At 38.2% G+C, this 19,449-nt stretch overlaps 1 protein-coding gene across 8 annotated transcripts in view; it reads left to right on the top strand.

Moving 5' to 3' along the window:
- Positions 1-19,449, top strand: part of AOPEP (aminopeptidase O (putative)) — a 192,809-nt gene that overhangs the window by 9,613 nt on the left and 163,747 nt on the right. For all 8 annotated transcript variants that reach the window (XR_008233506.1, XR_008233507.1, XM_052777125.1 and 5 more), the window contains exons 2-4: positions 2,284-2,450; positions 10,084-10,240; positions 13,008-13,256. Coding sequence is in view for 6 of the 8 variants with exons in the window: in XM_052777125.1 (XP_052633085.1) it covers positions 2,284-2,450; positions 10,084-10,240; positions 13,008-13,256 (573 nt within the window). In the remaining 2 variants the exon portion in view is untranslated. The remainder of the gene's footprint in view (positions 1-2,283; positions 2,451-10,083; positions 10,241-13,007; positions 13,257-19,449) is intronic.

The raw sequence follows: 19,449 nt of genomic DNA, 5'->3' as shown, positions 1-19,449 counted from the left end.
GCGGGCTTTCCCATGGAGTCACGGCCATCTTTGGGGGCCTCCGCTCCCCCACTCCCCTCCATGGGCTGGGGGGGGCCGACAGCCTGCCATCTCACCACGAGCTGTGGGGCATCAACCTCCTCCAGCACACCTCCTCCCCCTCCTTCCTCACTGACCTCGGTGTCTGCAGAGGGGTTCCTCTCACATCCCACTCCCCTCTCCGCTGCAGGTTCCCCTTCTTAAATCTGTTCTCCCAGAGGCACTACCACCGTCACTGATGGGCTCAGCCTGGGCCAGTGGTGGGTCCAACTTGGAGCTGGGGAAGCTTCTAGCAGCTTCTCACAGGAGCCACCCCTGCAGCCCCCTCCTGCGCTACCAAAACACGCCACACAAACCCAAACCCAAACCATATGTCCAGTATCTCTTGGCTATCATTATAAGGAGGAAGCAGAACCTCCTCAGAGGTGAAAAAGCAAGCTATTCCTTTTTCTTGTGAACTCACTGCCATGCACTGTTTCTTTTTCTGGGAGAAAATCCAATTATTTTATGTATATCAAAGTTTGTTACAGATTCAGTTTTAGGAGATTAATTCCAAAGAAATTAAAGCTAATTACAGCTAATTAAAGACTTTCACAGATTAGTGGTCTTTTACATTTAGCTGTGCGTTGTGTTTTACTGGGTAAAAGATAATTGGTTGACTTTCTCGCCACTGCAGTTACCTATTGAGCTTCATTGGGTATCTATGTCCTGCTCTGTTCACTCTGATACATGGCAGGGGGAGCCAGATTATTTTTTTCTGTTTGTGTGCATTAACAATAGGCCTACTTAAACTGCAGTTTCCCTGCCTGTTTTACTGAAATATCAGCTGGCCTGTATTAGTTAAGCCACAGTAACTTGATTGTGCCATGGACAGCTCTGGATCCAATAGCATAGATAGCACTTTTGACAAGAGGGTAAAAATAGCTTCAGAATATTTTTCATCCATGGCCATCAGTATCTCCAAGTTCTTTCCCTCTGTGTAGTTTAGAGTTGGCTTTAGGGGAGGAATAATTTGAAAACAGGAGCTGTTTGGAGGGGAGTAAACAAGATGGTCAGATCTTAGCCATTGCAAAATAGGTTTTGCCCTAACAACTTGTCTCCATTTTCCAAAGTGTTTTTAAAACAACTTTTTTAAACTCAAGTTATGAAGGATACGGATCAGAATATTTTTAGCCTCAAGCATTCACAAAATAATGTGTTGTGGTCCCAGAATACTGGCTTTAAATAGCACAGGCTTTTAAAAACAGTGCAGTGAAGTGATGCTTTCAAGATTTTCTTTCTTCAGCTGGAGAAACCTACTGACTCTGTTTGTTTTATACAATTTAGATTTGAAAACTTAGCTTTTTTAAGCTAAGGGGTGGTGTTATGCAAGTACTAGGAATTAAGATAAAACTGCAAAATGCAACAAAAGAAGTATAACAAGATTTATGACATCTGTGCACTAGCAATAGCAAGCCAGAAGGAGTTAATGAAAGGCCTTGTTACCTTCCCAGCTGTGGCTAAGCTGCTAATAAGAAATTGGCTGGCATGAAATATTGCAGCTGAAATTGGAAGGGCACAGTAGATGAAGAGGCTGCGTAGGAGAGGGTCAGAGAAAGTGCAAAAAGAGCAATACTACAAGGAAGATTGCTGTGTGAAAAGCGAGAAGGAGGCTGAGGCTGATAGGGAAGACATGCTTTCTTCTCATTATATGCCCTGTGGTTGAAGTTCTGAAAGGCAGGTGAGCTAGCATGCATTGCCTTACTGCGAGAAGAAACGTAGAAATGTCAAGATTTATTGAGGCTTGGACTAAGGAAGGCTCAAGGCTAGATCTACTGCTTTGAGTTTAGATGAGCCTCCAGGTGGTATAAAGAGATGGGATTAATGATAATGAAAGCACTACTGTGAGGACAACAGGGAGGTGTCACAGGTGTTGGTAAAGCTCTGCAATGGCATCTTCAGAAGATATTCAGAAGCCTTCTTTGGCCTTATAGGGTCAGCTGAGAGCTATTGGATGAGGCTGGAAGGCTCGTGCAGAAGCAGGAGAGGGGAAAGACTGGGGTTACTCACTTCTAGTTTATGTAAAAATTACTGTGGTAATCTTGCTTTTCTTCATCCCGTCTTAAATTACTTAGTACCTTGGTTCATGTTACACAGGTTTGAAACCAACCTAGCTGAGGTTAAAAAAAACACCTCAGTACAACAGCAGGTTTGATTTTTGACAGAAAACTTAATTCAGTCTTTCTTAATGTAACTCCAACTTCAAACTCTTTTCCTTCTATCTAGGCCATGTGTTTATACGATGGGATCACCAATAAACAACAGAGCCCTTTTCCCATGCCAGGAACCGCCCGTTGCCTTGTCAACATGGCAAGCCTCAGTCCGAACAGCTGCCGGCTTTGTTGTGTTAATGAGTGGTGAAAACTCAGCAGAACCAGTCCAGCTTCAAGAAGGTGAAATATATTTTCTATAGCAAATTATTTTCAATAATTTTATAATTAGAAATATAGCTTGGTAAAAACATGATTTTTGAAAGAATGAAGTTCCTAACCTTAGAAGCACTTACATGTCTATCTGTAATCTCCATGTCATTCTATGGAAAAGTTACCTGCTCAAGGCCTCAGGATAACTTAGTAAGACTTCAAGGCATCTACATTTCACTGTGTTACTTTTACTTACTTTTTTCTGTGTTTTTATTCCTTTTACTTTTTCCAAACCTAGACTTCACTTGTCATAAATTAGCTTTGTTTTAATCACTCCGCTGTTGAACATTTTGTAGATGAAGTACCTTATCAGGCTCTTGACAGCTTCAGGTCTTGGTAGATAATTAACTTTCAGTTTTAGTACTCCAGTCCAAGTGTAGGTCAGCATGCCAATGATTAGAAGTGGTCATTGTGTCATATCTGGTTCCTGAAATATATGGAATAGATTAAGAATACCAGGTCACTGCCCTGAAAATCTGGTCTTTGGGGGTTTTTTGGCATTGGTAGATCATACCTTGTGCAGCAGTAAGCAAGCAAGCATTTTTGTTCTGTGTTGGTTATACTTTAAACCTCTGTCTGCACAGAGAAGGAAGTTTTTAAGGCAGTTCTACACATAATAATACAAAGTATGTCTTGCTCCCGTTAGTTTTGAGATAATCTGTCAAACAGGGTCAGTATTTTCTAGCATAAGTAGTTCTGATGAAAAGTGGCGTATAGGAAAAGTTAGAATTAGGTGTTTCTGGAAAAAAAAAATCTTCCGTTCCCCTTTAAAGAGGCAAGTTTATTTTTGAGGGAAAATAAAGAATGAAAGTCTCCTTGATTTGAGAAACACCAGTTAATCCATTTGCATGAAATTGTCTCGTTATTTTTGGCCATATGTGAAGCCTGTTTCAAGCCTTGTCTCTGCTGTTGAAATATGGAAAACTGCCATGATGAGCTGCTCGGCCTACTTGGACAGTAATACTTTCCTGTCTCGGCATCAAGAAAGCAAGAGTGCTCTTAACTTCAGACTAGGGGAACAGCTCTGCCATCATTGTTTAATCAGTTTAATTCATACTTGCACCTCACTAATGAGTTGTTGCCTGTTGTTCCCTCAGTGATGGCTATGTGATCTGAAATATTAAGAGGAAGAAGAATGCTTATGTGAATTTCTAGAAATAGAAACCTTGGAAAAAATTTCAGACAGTATAAATTGGCATAGGTCAGTTAAAATTGATACTTTCCTAGACCAGTTAGCTAGTTGAAAAGGCTGGATTGTGAAATAGTTATTTCCTCATTAACAATGTTTTGTCATTCTAGTTTAAAAACCTCATTAAAAATTCATTCTTGAATAAAGAAAAAAACCAGTTGTGGGGAAAACCATTTTTCAAATGCAGTTGACGGAGCGTTGAGAATCATTTCAGGGTACCATATTGTTAATGATAGCACTGGGGCTTAGTCACCCAAACTCAGTGTTGTCACCCTGTGGAGGACAGAAGGGGCTTTTGTTTAAATCCTTGGGTCAGTTTATGTTGGTAATTCATGTGTCACCTAAAGCTTTGTTTGTTTTGGGTTTGTTTGGTTGGGTTTTTTTAATTGTCCAAAGGCTAACCCAGTATATTTGCTTTCCTAAGAACTCTGTGAAAGCAAGAAATACTGTAAGAAGTCTTTAATGGAAGGGCCAGTAGGGAAGAAATGACTCCTTTTAGGTTCAGCGTGCTAATGAAGTGCTGAATGCAAAGTGTGAAGTGAACTGGGAAGAACCAAACGTGCCATTAAAGCTCGCTCCTTTAGGAGCTGTGTGACAATGGCAAAGTTTTGTGCTGAACTCTACTGAACTGAAGAGAAGCAGCAGGAGCACCTACTGCACTTCTGTCCTTACAGTTTTCCTTCAGCCTCACCTCAGGATGGAACTCCCAAGAGTGTGGAAGGTTCTGCTTATGGATCTATGCAGCACACACAATTATTTATACTAATTTTGATGTCATGATGCAAGGTTTGCTGGGTTTCTTTAAAGGTAATAGGCATTGTGCTCCAGTAGCTCTCAAAAAGTCAATCATGGATGAGACCCTCATTATCTTGGTGCTTATATACAGTTGGAAATGACAAATCAGTGTTAGAGAGCTGTTTGGAACTGTAAAAATTTACAAAACAGATACAGAGGAAAGAAGGAAAAGGAGCAACATTGTAAGGAATGTTTTAAAAAACAAACAAACCCAAGGCTCAAGTGCTAATCTGAAGCCTTGAATAAATTCTTAATGAATTTAGGAATACAAATTCATTAGTTTAATTAGTAGGACTTTTAAGAATTAAAAAGTTCAAAATGGTCTGTAGTGTTAAGTAACCTGTCCCACATACATCTTGTAGTTAGGCAATTATGCAGGGCATATGAAATCTATCCAGCTTAAAATTTTGTCTTTACATTTAGAAAACACACCTAAAGGCCTTTAAGGGTGGCTTCAATTAAAATAACTTTGCCAAATTATTTAGATTCAGTATGTTATTGCTGTGCTGCATATTTATAAAATCATACATAACTGGCAGAACATGAAAATATCTTTTTAAAAATGCAATTTCTCAGAAAGAATAAGCATTTTGTCAAGCAGTTGTGAATGAATTTATTCTGCATAACAAGTTAGCTGAATATTTTTTCCTTTAAAAGTCATATTTATAAAAAGTGTGCAGGCAGACAATAAGAGAATAGCAAGGAAGGATGGTACCTTCATGCTTTTAAACAGAGATCTGCATTCTCCTCCACAGACCTACATCTCTAGATGCATGGATGCTGTGATCCAGTGCATAGCGAGACTAGGTGTACTCACCTGCACAGATTCCTCATTTGCCACTTGTATTTGCAGGTTTTGATAATAGTGTACTTCCTCCTGTATGTGCCATTTTTGCATTCTGTCTCCTACAAAACTATGGCTCACCCTGTCATTTGAAATAAAGTGAGGCCACATTTTGTTTGAAAATACTGATACGTCACTTAAGTACAAATGGTAACTATTCAATTATGACCTAAAAGTGCTTAAAAATACCATGCATTCTTTATGGAGTACTTAGAAGAAAAATTTATCAGAAAAATGCAATTGACAGTGCCCTTTGAGAGAAAGCTTTATAGGGAGCACGATGTGTGTGTGTGTAATGTGAACCATTTAACCATTAGATTTATTTGTCAACACTTGTCAGTTTTACTTTAGCATATTACTGTAACACATAGAAGGTGCAAATATATTTAGTCACAAACACCTTTACATTTGTTTTGATTCATGTTCAAGAAGTAGATATTCAACCATTTGCTGTGAAATCGACTGGCTTGCTTTTTGTGCGGTAACTGTACCATTATGTAGTTCTTGATCTTGTTTTGCCGTCTCCGATTCCAGCAAGAAGGTGTATTCAGTTATTGAAAGGAAATACGGTGCTAGAGAAGCCACTGCTACTACTCTGTAGCTAGTAGCAACAACAGTTGCTTTTGTTTGTGCACCTCTCACGTTTCACAAGGCAAAACAGAATAGTTCAGTGCTTGCGTTGATTAATCTCCAACATGTATCAGGAACTACAGCATGGGAGTTGACAGCTCATCACATGCTACTCATCCCTCTGAGCCAGTGTTCAACTAATGCTCTGGCGTGAATGTGAGGGTGCTCTCTGGGAAATACTGGCTTTCAGATGAGATCAAAGATCTTTGCATGTTAACAAAGAGTTTCAGAAAGCTGGAGTGTTCTTAATCCTGGTGCTCCAACCAAATAATAGTTTTGGCATAGCTACTTGTTTAGCTGCAGGTTTATGTATTAGCGCTAGCTTTTACTTTGTGTATCAAATGTTGTGCGGAGCTATTTCTTTTTCCCTAGAGGTAGCTGAGTTTTGTGGTTTCCAGGAAATCATGGACATTGTCTGTATTTTGTGGTGTTTATATTTGTGTTAGTGCAAACTAATTGAGGGAAACTATACTAATAAGTAAAAATACTCTTCATTTTCTTTCATCTGGCATTAACAGATACTGACTCTCAGGTGTTTCTTCAGTTATAATGGACTCCACAGGACTCAAACAATTTTAATGGTTTCAAAGATAGCTAAATGCATTAAGAATTCTAGGAAGTAATTACATTATTCATCATTATTATTTCAAGTAGAAGACATAAACAGCCTTTAAGTTGTTCTTTTGCACAATTATAAATAGATTATAATTTTCTACCCTTGTTAAAAGTAGTCCTAAATTTTGCATGGGATGTTTTCCAGTTACACCTCACAGAATAGGTGATTGTTGTTGCGTGGTTTGTGCAGTTACGACATGATAGATTTGCTTTGCAGAACTGGAGAAAAAAAAAATCTTTTTTGAAAATTATTTTCAAAATTACCTGTAGAGAAAATATTTAGAAAGTATTATAATTGCCTAAAATAATTATGTGTAGGAATCAAGTTCCTTTTAAATTAAGTCTCGTTGTAAGGAGAGGGTATAAGCATTACAAATAAAAGAACTGGGGTGCTCCTCCTCTATTTTTCCCATGGACTAACCCCAGTCTAATCTCTTACTCTTCCCAAGGTGTCCTCGCTTAGTCTGAAAATGGTTTTGTGGTACAAAATCCTAGTTCTGGTAAAGCAAGCCACCTCCCCGTTTCAGCTGCACTGTTTTCTCTACCCTAAAGGTGGTGCTGTCTCCAAGGTGTCCACTGGAAAGCAGAGGGCAGCCAGGGAAAGGGGAGAGAAGAGGAGTAGAGTGGAGCTTGTGATCCCAGTCTGTGCCTTGGGATAGATCTGAGGTTACAAATGAAGGAAAACAAAACAAAGTCCATTGACCTGAAGAAAGTTAAAGAAAGGAAGTGAAGTTATGGGAGAAAAGGGCAGGCTGGAAGACAGTCTTACCGGTAGTGAGAGAAGACAGAAGATAAATGAGGGTTAGACTCTGTTTGAAACTATGCTTCATGGTGCTTGCTGTAGAGAGGTGTTGCCAACATAAAGACCATTTCAGTCACCGATCAGTGAATGCACTGTAGAGAGAACTCACTTGTCATGCCAGTGCATGTGATTTCAGTTGTTCAAGACAAAACAACTGTAGGATAATTGCATAGTTATTCTACACAGTTCTAGAGCATGAATGCAGAAGGCATCTAAAATCCCTGCAGGAAATGGACTGAGTCCCAGTTAGGTGTGTAAAGACAGTATAAATCTTGGATCTTGTTCTGAGAGTATCCAGAGTTCGCATGGTCTCTATAATGCCTGCAAAATATAAGGGGCTTGGAAAAAAGACAAGGATCTGTTTGTTAGTTGCTTCTCTTTTCTTTGGGAAATCCTAATTTAGATAAGTCTGAAAACATATACCAAGAAAATGGTGTTTGGTACCATCACCCTTTTGCAAGGTTTGCTCCAACTCTGAATAGCATATGTTTGTTGCTAATTCATGTAAATTTCTGAATGTAGTACGTGCTGTTCTCTCTGGACTGCTAAACTGATTCCCCATTCATTTTGACATTGTGTTCAAATTACCCTTGTTTTTTAAAAAAACTCTATGGTGTTGCTTGCTCTAGTCTGTCTTGCTAAACTTGTTTCTCACTGTAACCCTCTCAGCTCCTTCTGTTTGCATAGCACAGGCCAACACCCTTTCCTTTTAGACAATCTCCTTACTGTTGTGAGAGCTTTCTCCTTTACACCTCCTGCCATCTGGAACAGTTTTCTGTGACTGCCTTTTGACTTTCACGCTTGTTTCAGAACTCAGTTGAAAATACCTTACTGTTTTTCCATTATGATTCCTCAAATTTTCACTCTTCCTCTGCTATTATTTAACTCTTAAGGTTTTACAATTAACATAACTGCATGGACCATTTTTGTAATGCTTTGTATGTAACAGATACAACACAAAGTGAAGTATTGTAGACTACCTCTGGGCCTTCTCTTGTGCACATTTAAGTCAATGGTAAAGCTGCTCTTAACTTCAGTGCATGCAGGCACATTTTATATCAATGAAGCTCTCTATATCGGGAGTTTGGTGTTTCAAAATAATAAATTGTTGCTGTCCTGGTGACCTCTTTCTCTCAAGGTGGCATTTGCTTGCCTTGGCTCATTTGTAGCTTTGGGAAGTTAATAAAAAAAAATGGGGGAGGGGTAGAGAGGGAAAATTTGGCAAACCAGTTATCCTCTTTGTTCCTAATGTGTTTGGAGCAAATAAGTTCCTTCTGCTCACATACTGACAGGAGGCTAGGAAAATTACAGGAATAATATATGGTCACCTGACAATACAGACAGAAGGGTTTTGATGGTAGTGGTGAATGTTGCCAAAAGTGGAATGGAGTGAGGGAGTGTAAATGGTTGCTAGTGCATGTAAGAGGTAGAGGCTTTACCTGCCTTTTACAACACTTCACAAACTGTAGTGTTTTGCCATACTGAATAGTAGCTGGAAAATTTGTTGAGGCTAAGCAAAAAGATTTTTTGCTTGTCCTCCTTTGGACAACTTGACCTTCTGTGGTCATTAAGGTAGGAAACCCAGAGGTGCTTTGCTGCAGTTGTTTATTTCCTTTCCTCTACACCTTGTGGCCTCCACTGGATGGGTTTTTTTTCCTTTTGATAGCGTTCCATAGCCCTGGTCAGAATATTATTGCAAAAGAACAGGTATTAATGTTCTCTGAAAATAACTGAAGTTTGTATGTTTCCACAATTGCCACAGCTACAGTTATTTGCACATGATTCAGCAGGTTGTAACTCAAGCTAGGCTCTTTCTAAGAGTAATTAACCTACTAGTATGGTGTAGTAACTATTTGTGACCATAAATGAGTACCTGAATGTGACCCTTAAGTTATAACCTTTTTAAAGGGGCAAATGGAAAACCTAAGCAAGATTTAGATTAATGAAAAGTATGCTGTTCTAAAACATCCTCCAGTTTATCCAAATGTGATCATAGATACAGTCATCCAATACCATACTCCATGTCTTCCAGCACTGTGTTCCCATAATGATTAGACTTACCATCTTTTTACCTCCTAATAGACTCTCTAACCTTGTTTTAGCAGCTCCTGGATTATCATGACCAAATAATTGATTTAGGCAATATCCCATCTGATTCTAAGCTTTGATTTCTCACTGCCTGGTTGGCACATCGTGTATCTCCGATTGCCAGGTCCAATTCACAAGCACTAGTGTTGTTTGTTAGAACTTGCCTCTCAGTTTGGTATTGTCCAGAACACAAAGAAAAGATTCTGTTCTGTGTGAGGTAATACAGTTAAGACAAACCCATAAGGTGGTTGATCCAGAGTTGAAAGAGTTAAATTTTAATCTTTTTGTGTCTGTGGATCTAAAGGTGCTATTAGATTTCACATCCAGTGTCATTCTTAGTCAGTAACAGTACAATCATGTTAAGTTGCATTAATAACATCCCATTTATAGATGATTTATTTATAGATAAAGACATCAGCAGATAGGGGAAAGTTGCAGGTATAAGTAAACAGTACTGAATCCATGGCGGTTACATATGAGTGGTCTTACATGTCTCAGTGAAATTATTTTTCTTTCCTCAACAAAAATACCAGGATGTAAGGTTGGAGGTTTGGCCCAAAATCTCAAGTACATAAAAATGCCAACTACTGAATGTGTGCTGTGACTGATGAGTCTGTACAAATGTTCTTTTTATTTACAGGTATCTTGAGCTGGTACTACTATGTGACTATGCCAATGCCAGCATCCACCTTCACTATTGCTGTGGGGTGCTGGCAGGAAGTTAAAAAGCAGTCCTTCACAGCTGCTATCCAGACAAACACTGAGTTTTCCTTGCCATCTTCACAAGCCAGCTTCAGGTTCGTGTTTAAAATACTGTTGAAAAATGGGATATATGGGTAGCATTTGCATTTACTCTGGAATGTGAGTCATATTAGTACAGGAATCAAAATAGAACTTGTTTAATCTGAACAGAAAAATCTTGACAGGAAAATAATTCCAAAGGCATTATTTCATGGGTAAGGGTGTGGTTCTTTTTATGCGAAAACAAGCTGCTTAGTGAGCAATAGGGTTAATAAATCCCAGTGTCCTCTGGATTGGCATCCTACACGCTGTGTCTCCTTAATGCCCTGCTGAAGCAGCATCAGGTCCTCCCTTGTTCCTTACAGTGACTGGCTGTAAGATATTCCGTGTTACTAGACTCGGTCGATTCTCGGTACCTAATGCCCCCTACTATCATACTGCCTACTCACTTGCTTTTTTCCTCCTGTCCAGTCCCATCCCAGAGTTAGAGCTGGCCTGTGCAGTGGTTTGCCTGGAGTGATGTGTACTGACTGGGTACACGAAAGACCTGTCGCAGTGGTCCCATAAAGTAAAGTTGGACCAATGGTTCTTTTCAATAAAAAAATACCCTGTTGCCTGGTACATGCAGTGGCTCCTTAGCTGTCTTTTACCAAACCCGTAGAAATGTAATTATTTTGGATACATCTGTTCCTCCTTCCAATCTTGTCAAACCTGCTCATTGAGTGTAAATTATTACAGAGTGATGGATGAATATATACTATACAGGCCTGCAAATGAGATTTGAAGCTAAAAATTAAGGCTGTGGAGAAATACCACTTGTTTCCACTTGTATTCACTATAGTTAGCAGAAGTCTCAGATGTGGCACTGATTTCCTCACATATTACTCTCAGCTTTTCAAAGTTGCCGAGTCATAGAATCACAGAACAGCCCAGGTTGGAAGGGACCTTGAAAGATCATCTGGTCCAATCTTTCATGGGAACGGGAGCTTAGATGAGGTTATCTAGCACCCATTGAAAAAATTAGTGCAGGTTTTAATCAGTGATGGTCATTGTTATAAGTCAATCTGTGTGATGGTCATTGAATGAGTTAATTGGCACAGGTAGTGTGATGTATATGCAGCAGTTGAGTTAGTGACAGTGGAAGAAAGAGGACAAATGTGTTTCAGAAGAAAAACCTGACAAAAAAAAATCAAAAAATCCTTTGCAAATGTGGTGTCTATTATGCATAGACAAAAAAGGAGAGCCTAAGTGTACAAGATTGTTTTGCAGTTAATTGGGACATAAAAATCTATGGCCTTGAAAAATCTGCTCTTAGAGTTATACCCAGTTAATCTCTATTTGGGAGTTAGCACAACAGACACTTGTTACTTATTTTAGTCATTAAGACTAGGTAACCAAACCCAACATTATGCACAGTAGCAGGCATTTCTAGAAAGAGTGTGAAATGGATAGACAAGCAAATGTTAAGGTAGTGTCTCAGATAAGATAATAGAGATAAATTCCTGGGCAGCAGGAAAAGGAAGGTTTTCTGAAAGAAGTTGTTGAAATGTGTAATATAATTTATGTCCAGGTGCTGGTGAGTTTGACATAAGGAGACTGTATGAAAGAAAAAGTTAAATGGAGCTAGGGCATTAAGTAAGTTTCCTAGCTCCTTGTGGTCATTAAGGACTTGGCAACTTTTATAAGAGATAGGTTGCTAGCTTTCATGTTCTTGCCTAATCTCAACTCTGATAATTAAACACAAAGTGACATTGTTTTAGAGCAGAAATATACTGGGTTAAACCACCCTTGGAAAAAAATTACATAATGATGGATGTAGTTTCTTTGCATGTATAATCAATAATCTTTCTCTTTCACAGAAGGAGTTATGTAAGGTGTTGAAGTGTTACCACTTCAGCAAAATGTAGTCCTTTTCTACGTGTTATCATTTTGTTTTGTGTGTCAGCACTCACCTGAAGCATGATATTCCAAATATAAATGCTTTGGGCCATGCCAGGTGCAATAACAATAAGTCCTTTGCCTGTCCAGGCATAGTAGAACCAGCTTCCTTAAGCTGAAATCTCCACAACCAAGGAGAGGCTCTGCGCTGTGCAGAAGACAGGCTAGCAGGTGGAAACATGAAGCTGATTTCTGCTTAGATATGAGTCTATTTGGGCAGATAAATTACTGTGAAGGTATATGACTCAGTGTTAAGGAAGGATTTGATTTGCCCCTCCTTCCTTCCAGCTACAGCTCTGAATATCCTGTAATCTTAATGTAAAGTAAGCTTGATCCAAATGTGATATTTTCAAATATCTACAGTGATAAGCCTCAATTGATAGCTACTGTTGTTTTTTACTTAAGAAAAAAAAAAGTTCCTGGAGAATTTTAGTAATAACAACAGAAAAAAAGCCCCCTTGGAATTTCATTCTATTTGCACTTAATATGTTTGTGTTAATATGTACGAAATTTTATTGTCATAGTCAAGTTTGAATAGGAATTCTCTGAATAAATAAATATTTTTGTATTGTTACTTAGTTTTCTTTATGTACATTTTGAGCACTTGTTCTTTTGACACATATCTATTATAAAAACAAGATTTGACTAATCTCTTTTTAGTTATGAGTGACTATCAGTGCTACTCAGACATGTAATAATGAGTATTTTCACCGTGCTGCACACATATGAACAGTGTGAGAATACAAATGAGTTGGTTTTATGTGAACTAATTCTTTCATTCTGATGTCTAGAGAATATCCTTGTCTTAGCATACTCAGCTGTGCACATTTCTGGTATCACATTAAACTATGTTTTCTTTTTTTTGTTTGTTTTTGTTATTGTCAGATGGCATGAAGAAATCTGTGGTCATGTGGAATATCCCTGCCGTTTCCAAAATCCTGCTGCCAGGTTGCAGGCAGTCATTCCTTATAGAGTCTTTGCTCCCTGGTGCCTTATGGAACACTGCAAAGAACGTTTACTTCACCTAATTCCACAGTGCCTCTCAGCTGCTTACACCACATTGGGTACCCACCCCTTTTCCAGGCTTGATGTTTTGATAGTTCCTTCCAACTTTTCCAGTTTGGGAATGGCTAGGTAAGGAAACTTCTTAGTATCTCATCTCTTGTATTTTGTTAGATCCTTTTTATCAGCTAGTTAACGCTGTCAAATTGCTATCAATATAAAGTTGTTGTGCTATTTTTCTTAAACCAAACTTAAAACTCTAGTTCTGGCTTCAAGTGGGTAGGTTGGTTTGCATCCTCTGTGCTATGATCTTCTAATTTTAGTTTTAACAGTGCATAGGGAAGGAAAATAAAAGCTCATTAGATAGAATTTCCTCATTTGCCAAACTGAAGTTCTTTTATTGGTTCTATTGATTTAAATATTTGATGCTGCTATCATATTGTTGTGTTTTCTTTTGGCATTGATTTTACCATTATGTCTTGACAGAGCAAGCTCATGTTAAAATCCAGATCTAGACTTTATTCATAAGCCTTTTGTGATTTATGAATTTCTAGTCAAACACTGGTCTTTGGAAGCTAAGGCAAACTGTAAGGTTTGTATTATCAAGTTTTCATGGAATTGTGGAGAATAAAAAGCTTAATTAAAAATTTTTGGGTTTATGGTATAATTGCCAGTTGTGCAATGACAATAGAATTGTAGCTCTATTAGTTGTGAGGCAATGCCTAGCAATTGAAATTTCCCATTTGCTTTTTATTTTTCTTAAAAATATATGTATTTTTAAGTTGGTAATGATATAGTGTTTGTTAATAGCAGAGAATGAAACACTGTTCACTGTTTGCCTAGTGCCAACAGTAGAGTGGATTCATTTAGGCAGATGGACAAAACATCTAAGGGAAGAATTAAAGGCAAAGCTTTGTTAGAAAAAGGAGTACTGAAAGGAAAGGTGTATTCCCAGACTGTTGGGTTTGTATTTTGGAGCTCTTGGGGCAGTGGTCCAGTAGGTTTGATATCTGAAGTAACTTCAACGAATTGCACAAATTGCCAGTCCAATACAAACTGTATAATTAATTAAATAAGGAAACATTTTGTTTCGTGCTGCATGTTTTGTTTCTTATTTTACGTAGACTTTTTTCTACAGCTTTCCTCTTGCGATCCTCCTTAGGGATAAAAGTAGAAAATTATGCTGGCATGTAATAATATTTTACAGTTTTTGGTGTAAGTTTACTTTCTCTTTTTTTTTTAATGAAGATCTATAAACTTTAAAACTTAAGCATTCAGTGACCCTTCTCTGTCATATAAGCCTCAGTGCTCTGTAGATACCTTGTACTGGTTACTGAGTTTTCAATGATAGCTCTTTGCTCAATGAACTCCTAGATGAAAGCATCAAGAAACTTACACGAGGCCTGGTTGCTTTGAGCACCTACCACAGACTATATTCTCTGATGCTTTGCATAGTGGTTTGATTTAGAGGTAAGTGCGATGCTGTGTACCATGTTCTTGAAGCCATGTGAAATTGGTGGAGCTGCTTAGCTATTTCCTCTGACTTCAAAGGCATGGTACTAAAAGGTTGACACAGGTCCTTATGGATCATCACTGTAATTGGGGAAGAAGCTGGCCATTTTACTTAGCTGTGTGATAAGACCAGTGATCAAGGGAACCAGGAAGGACAAGATGCACAAATAGTACAAAATGAAAGAGAAAGGGGAGAGAGATGTCTAGGCCAAAATGACAGCATGCAGTAGGAGAAATCTTCAGGATTCAGTTGTTGATGTGCTACTGCTCTTTGGGAAGTTGTCAGAGCTTCCTATGCATCACCTTTCCCACAATTTATAGGGAAAAGATGCCTGCAGGGTATTCTGTCACAAAACCATCTGTGGTTATCCGAGTCCAGATTGCGTGCTCAGAATATTCTAATTGTGCCTTCTTTGTGAAGGGGATGAGTAAAACCTATGCTTTTATTTCCCTGTGCTTCTTCTAACCACTGTCAGTTCCAGGTGATCCATATCATTGAGTGTAAGTAAAGGATGAAAGCAAGGGCATGCATACTTCCTGATACTTTTCATTCAACAGTTCATCAAGCCAAGCACATTCAAATTTTTCAAAGTTGAAATAAAGGAATAATTTAAGCTGTTTAAATGTCAAGCTGTATTTGGACAGCAAAGCAAATTATTACGTGACTCATAATAGCTCGTTTGTTCTTGTTTCGTGTGATTTTTCAAATAGAGGTTTCTATGTATATAGTAAGCTACTTACATGGTTAATTCCTGTGTGTGCAATGATAATTACCTAAGTGACCTCAGTGGAGAATAAGCTGTGTGCAAAACCACGTCCAAACCCACATTAAAAAAAAGTTAGTTATTATCTTGGGTTAAACTGTTTATTTTTTTATCTTCTAGTCTATCTGTAGCAATATAAACATAACATGGCATGCCAGCACAAAGGTGCTGTTGTTCTGAGAATTCTAATTGTACTCCTGTCTGCCAGGGAAGGAAGCAGTCATAAATTTTAGGCATTATCTGTAGTGTCATGGCTTTACAGTGTTTGGCACTTTTCTTTGTCTGTTCCTCATTAGCTGATAGTTGCAGTATTTTTTATATCCCCAAATACTTCCCTTTACTTAAGGGGGATGTTTCCCGAACACTTTACACTGGTATGAAATGATGATAGTTCTTGCAAAGAGTGACCCAATTAGGTGTTTTAAGCTGTCTATTCCAGTAGCTGCTACTGTGGGTCAGCTGCATTTCTCTTGAAGTCTGACAGATGTTTTATGAGAAAAACTCTAGTGAAAGCATAGTCATTTTACTTGTGTTTTCTGTACATCTCTTCCTGTGTTTTTTAATTTGCTATGGACTTCTGTCTGGAAATGGGATCTTGACTGTATATAATAATTGCAGTCATCCCCTCTTGCTTCCGGCAGACATTTGAAGCTGGAGGATTTAATTTTGCACTATCTTTTTGTTTTACACTATTTTAGTTCAAGTGATTCGGTATAGCTTCTCCCAAATTTACGGGAGAATGTGGCCTATATGTCTTTGTTGGTGATGCTATGTTAAACTCTACATAAATTAAATTAATAAAGTATTGTGGACCAAATTTAAATAGCTTAAAAGGCAGAGATTCAGTGCTTTATGTAGAATTTTGAGAGCTTCATGAACACCTAACAGCACTTAATTATCTGATTTTAAGTTCTCTCACAAGCAGAAGGGAGTGAATTGGAGGAAAAGGAGTAGGGAAGTGTGTCAGACTGCAAAGACTCTAGAGCTCCTACTTAGATTGTTCAGGGAAGAGATCCCTGACCTCATGCTACACTGAAAGGTGCGCATCCTTCATGTACTCAGAGAGCTAAGAAGTTAAAAGCAGGAGATTAAAAGTAGCACCATTTTTTGGTGCTGTTGATGATGACATGCTACTTCCTGAGGAACTGTCAACCACATTGGCATTTAAATAGCAGAGTTATTTCATGGTTGCAAATGCTTTCATGTGAGCCAGTAGTTACTGGTGTGAACAAAGCTGGCTGAAAGACTTCAAATGAAAAATAGGGTCTGTGTGTTTCCTGGTTGTTTGTGCTCTTCAAATCAGTTCACTCCCAGTCCAGTTTTGTTGATCACATTTGAAACCCTAGTGTTTCAAAATCTCTTCCCACTAACCTACAATTTGATTTCCTTTCCTCTTGGCAACACCTGAAAAGACTCTGCATTCTTTGTTCTTTTTCATTCCCTGAGGAAAAACATTCTTTTGAATAGAGAGACCCTAAATTTTTGTACCACCTGAGCCTGTGCTTGAGACCTTGACTTCTCTTGCAGTGTTTCATTGCGTAAGTGCTCTTTTTTTTTTTTTTTAATTTTCCCCATGGAAGTAATTTTTTCCTTGATAACCATTGAGGGCCTTTCACAGTCACACCAATCTCTTGTGTTTCTATGGCTTTAGAAACTGCTTACTGTCTTTCTACTTCTTCACAGCAAATGTGCTGTCATTTATTTTTCTCCCCGGGGGTTGTAAGCCTTTGTTTGCATTGAGTTGAAGTACTTTTTTTGAAACAAAATCTTCAAAGTTTTTTGTTTCCAGCTCACATATTTTAAATAACATAAGATTACTACTTTTTCTGTTTGAATTGATGTACTTTAGATGTACTAGTTTTGTAGTAAGTGCTAGCACAAGGAAAAATTCTTAGCCAAGCACTATGTGTCAATAACTTGACTAGTCGCTTCACATGTTGCTGGGAGCTTGAAGAGTATGATGAGAAAAGTGTCCCTTGGTATGTACCATGCTCTTATTTTTTTCCTTAAACACTTACTAACTGCTGAAAACAGAATAATGGGAGAGATGGACTTCTGGTCTTACCTAGTTTGGCTGTTCTTACAGCAATTTTGCCCAACAGAGCAAGCAGATCAGTGGAACCAAATAACATCTGAGCAAGATACTGACATTTTCAAGACAGGATCCCAATGTTAGGTTATTTGAATCCTATTTAGGCTCTAAAATTAGTGACCTCATTTTCGAGGATGCTGGACTCCCTTGAAACCCCAAATGGTATTTGATGACAGAAACATAGAGGATGCTTGGCATATTTGTAAATCAGGTCAACTTATATAGCTGACTAAATATTGTTTAGCAACCCAGCTTTCAATTCCTATTTATAAAGATCTTAGTCACTCTTCTTCTCCCATGTAATGGTCTTTGGTATTTTAAGAGGAAAGAATATCTCTTTCTTCAAAACACAGTACCTCAGCAGAAGTCTTGAATCTTTCCAGGCCATGTCACTGAGGTTGTTAACTTTTTAAATTGAAAAGAGAGAAGGAAAAAAAAAAAAAAAAGCAGGGGTGGGGAGTGGGAATCGAGCCCAAGCAGCCTTTTGATCTGTGTGTCTGTAGCCACCATTTTTCCAATCTGTATGTCTGCAGTGTTCTGACGACAACTGTTAAGTCTATAGTAAAGTCAGCCAGGACTATTGGAAAACATCCAAATGTCAAACCTAAATGTGAGGCTTTAGTATTGTTCAGTCTCAAAGAACTGTGATTGACTGTCTCAGCTTAGAAGCCTTTTGTGAGCGTATAAATTTGTATAAACTTTTTTGCACAACATTTTCAGTTGTGTTAATTTGACAAAATACTTACAAGAGTGGTCCTTAAACATGAACTCTCCTTAGTCTATTTTTTACATATCACTAATTGGTTATCCAGGCAAAAATAACCATGTACAAAAATTAAAGTGAAAAGTAGAAGTATGATGGCTGGAGAAAGAAAAATTGCTTTTTTAACTTATTTTTGATTCATTATGTAGTGGAGAATCTTAACTTGAATCTTGCATACTTGTTTGCTTGTGTGTGTGGTGGTTTTTTCTTTTGATTTTTTTTTTTTTTTTTAATATGAGAGACTGCAAGTTGCCTGAGATTTTAATTCCTGATCCTGCAAATGGTTTTGCATGCCGTCAAATTTACATACAAAAGTCCTTTTCTTTTTATTCAAAAGCCATACTTACTTCGTATATTTGTTGGCAGGATCATGACTTTGTTATACATAAGTGAAATTTGACTTAATGATGCAAGTGACTTTAATGTGATTTGAATTTATAGAATAAAAAGCTATTGAGCTTAGACTTTCTGGAAATATTTGCAAGTAGTGGTGCTTTGGTATTGTTGTGGTTTAACCTCAGCGAGCAACTATGCACCATGCAGCTACTCACTTGCTTCCCCCCCACCCAGTGGGATGGGGGAGGGAATTGGAAGGAAAAAGGTAAAACTCGTGGGTTGAGATAAGAACATTTTAATAGAACAGAAAGGAAGAAAAGAATAATGATGATAATAACAATAATAAAATGACAGTAATAATAATAAAAGAATTGGAATATACAAAACAAGTGATACACAATGCAATTGCTCACCACTCGCTGACAAATGCCCTGTTAGGTCCCAAGCAGTGATCTTCCCCCACACCAGGCCAACTCCCCCCAGTTTATATACTGGTCATGATGTCACATGGTATGGAATACCCCTTTGGCCACTTTGGGTCAGCTGCCCTGGCTGTGTCCCCTCCCAACTTCTTGTGCCCCTCCAGCCTTCTTGCTGGCTGGGCATCAGAAGCTGAAAAATCCTTGACTTCGTATAGCAACAACTGAAAACATTAGTGTGTTATCAACATTCTTCTCGTACTGAATCCAAGACTTAACACTATACCAGCTACTAGAAAGAAAATTAACTCTATCCCAGCCAAAACCAGGACAGGTATACATCCAGTGTTTTTTTTAAATAGAATTTGGAGCTTGAAATCCATAACGAAGTCCACCTAGGAGGAATTCGTATCTGTCCTTCTCGTGCTTCTAAGAGGAA

The sequence above is a fragment of the Harpia harpyja genome, chromosome Z (assembly GCF_026419915.1).
Source record: "Harpia harpyja isolate bHarHar1 chromosome Z, bHarHar1 primary haplotype, whole genome shotgun sequence".
Classification (NCBI taxonomy): domain Eukaryota; kingdom Metazoa; phylum Chordata; class Aves; order Accipitriformes; family Accipitridae; genus Harpia; species Harpia harpyja.
Note: the sequence above shows the minus strand (reverse complement) of the source record. Positions and strands in the feature narration are given on the sequence as shown.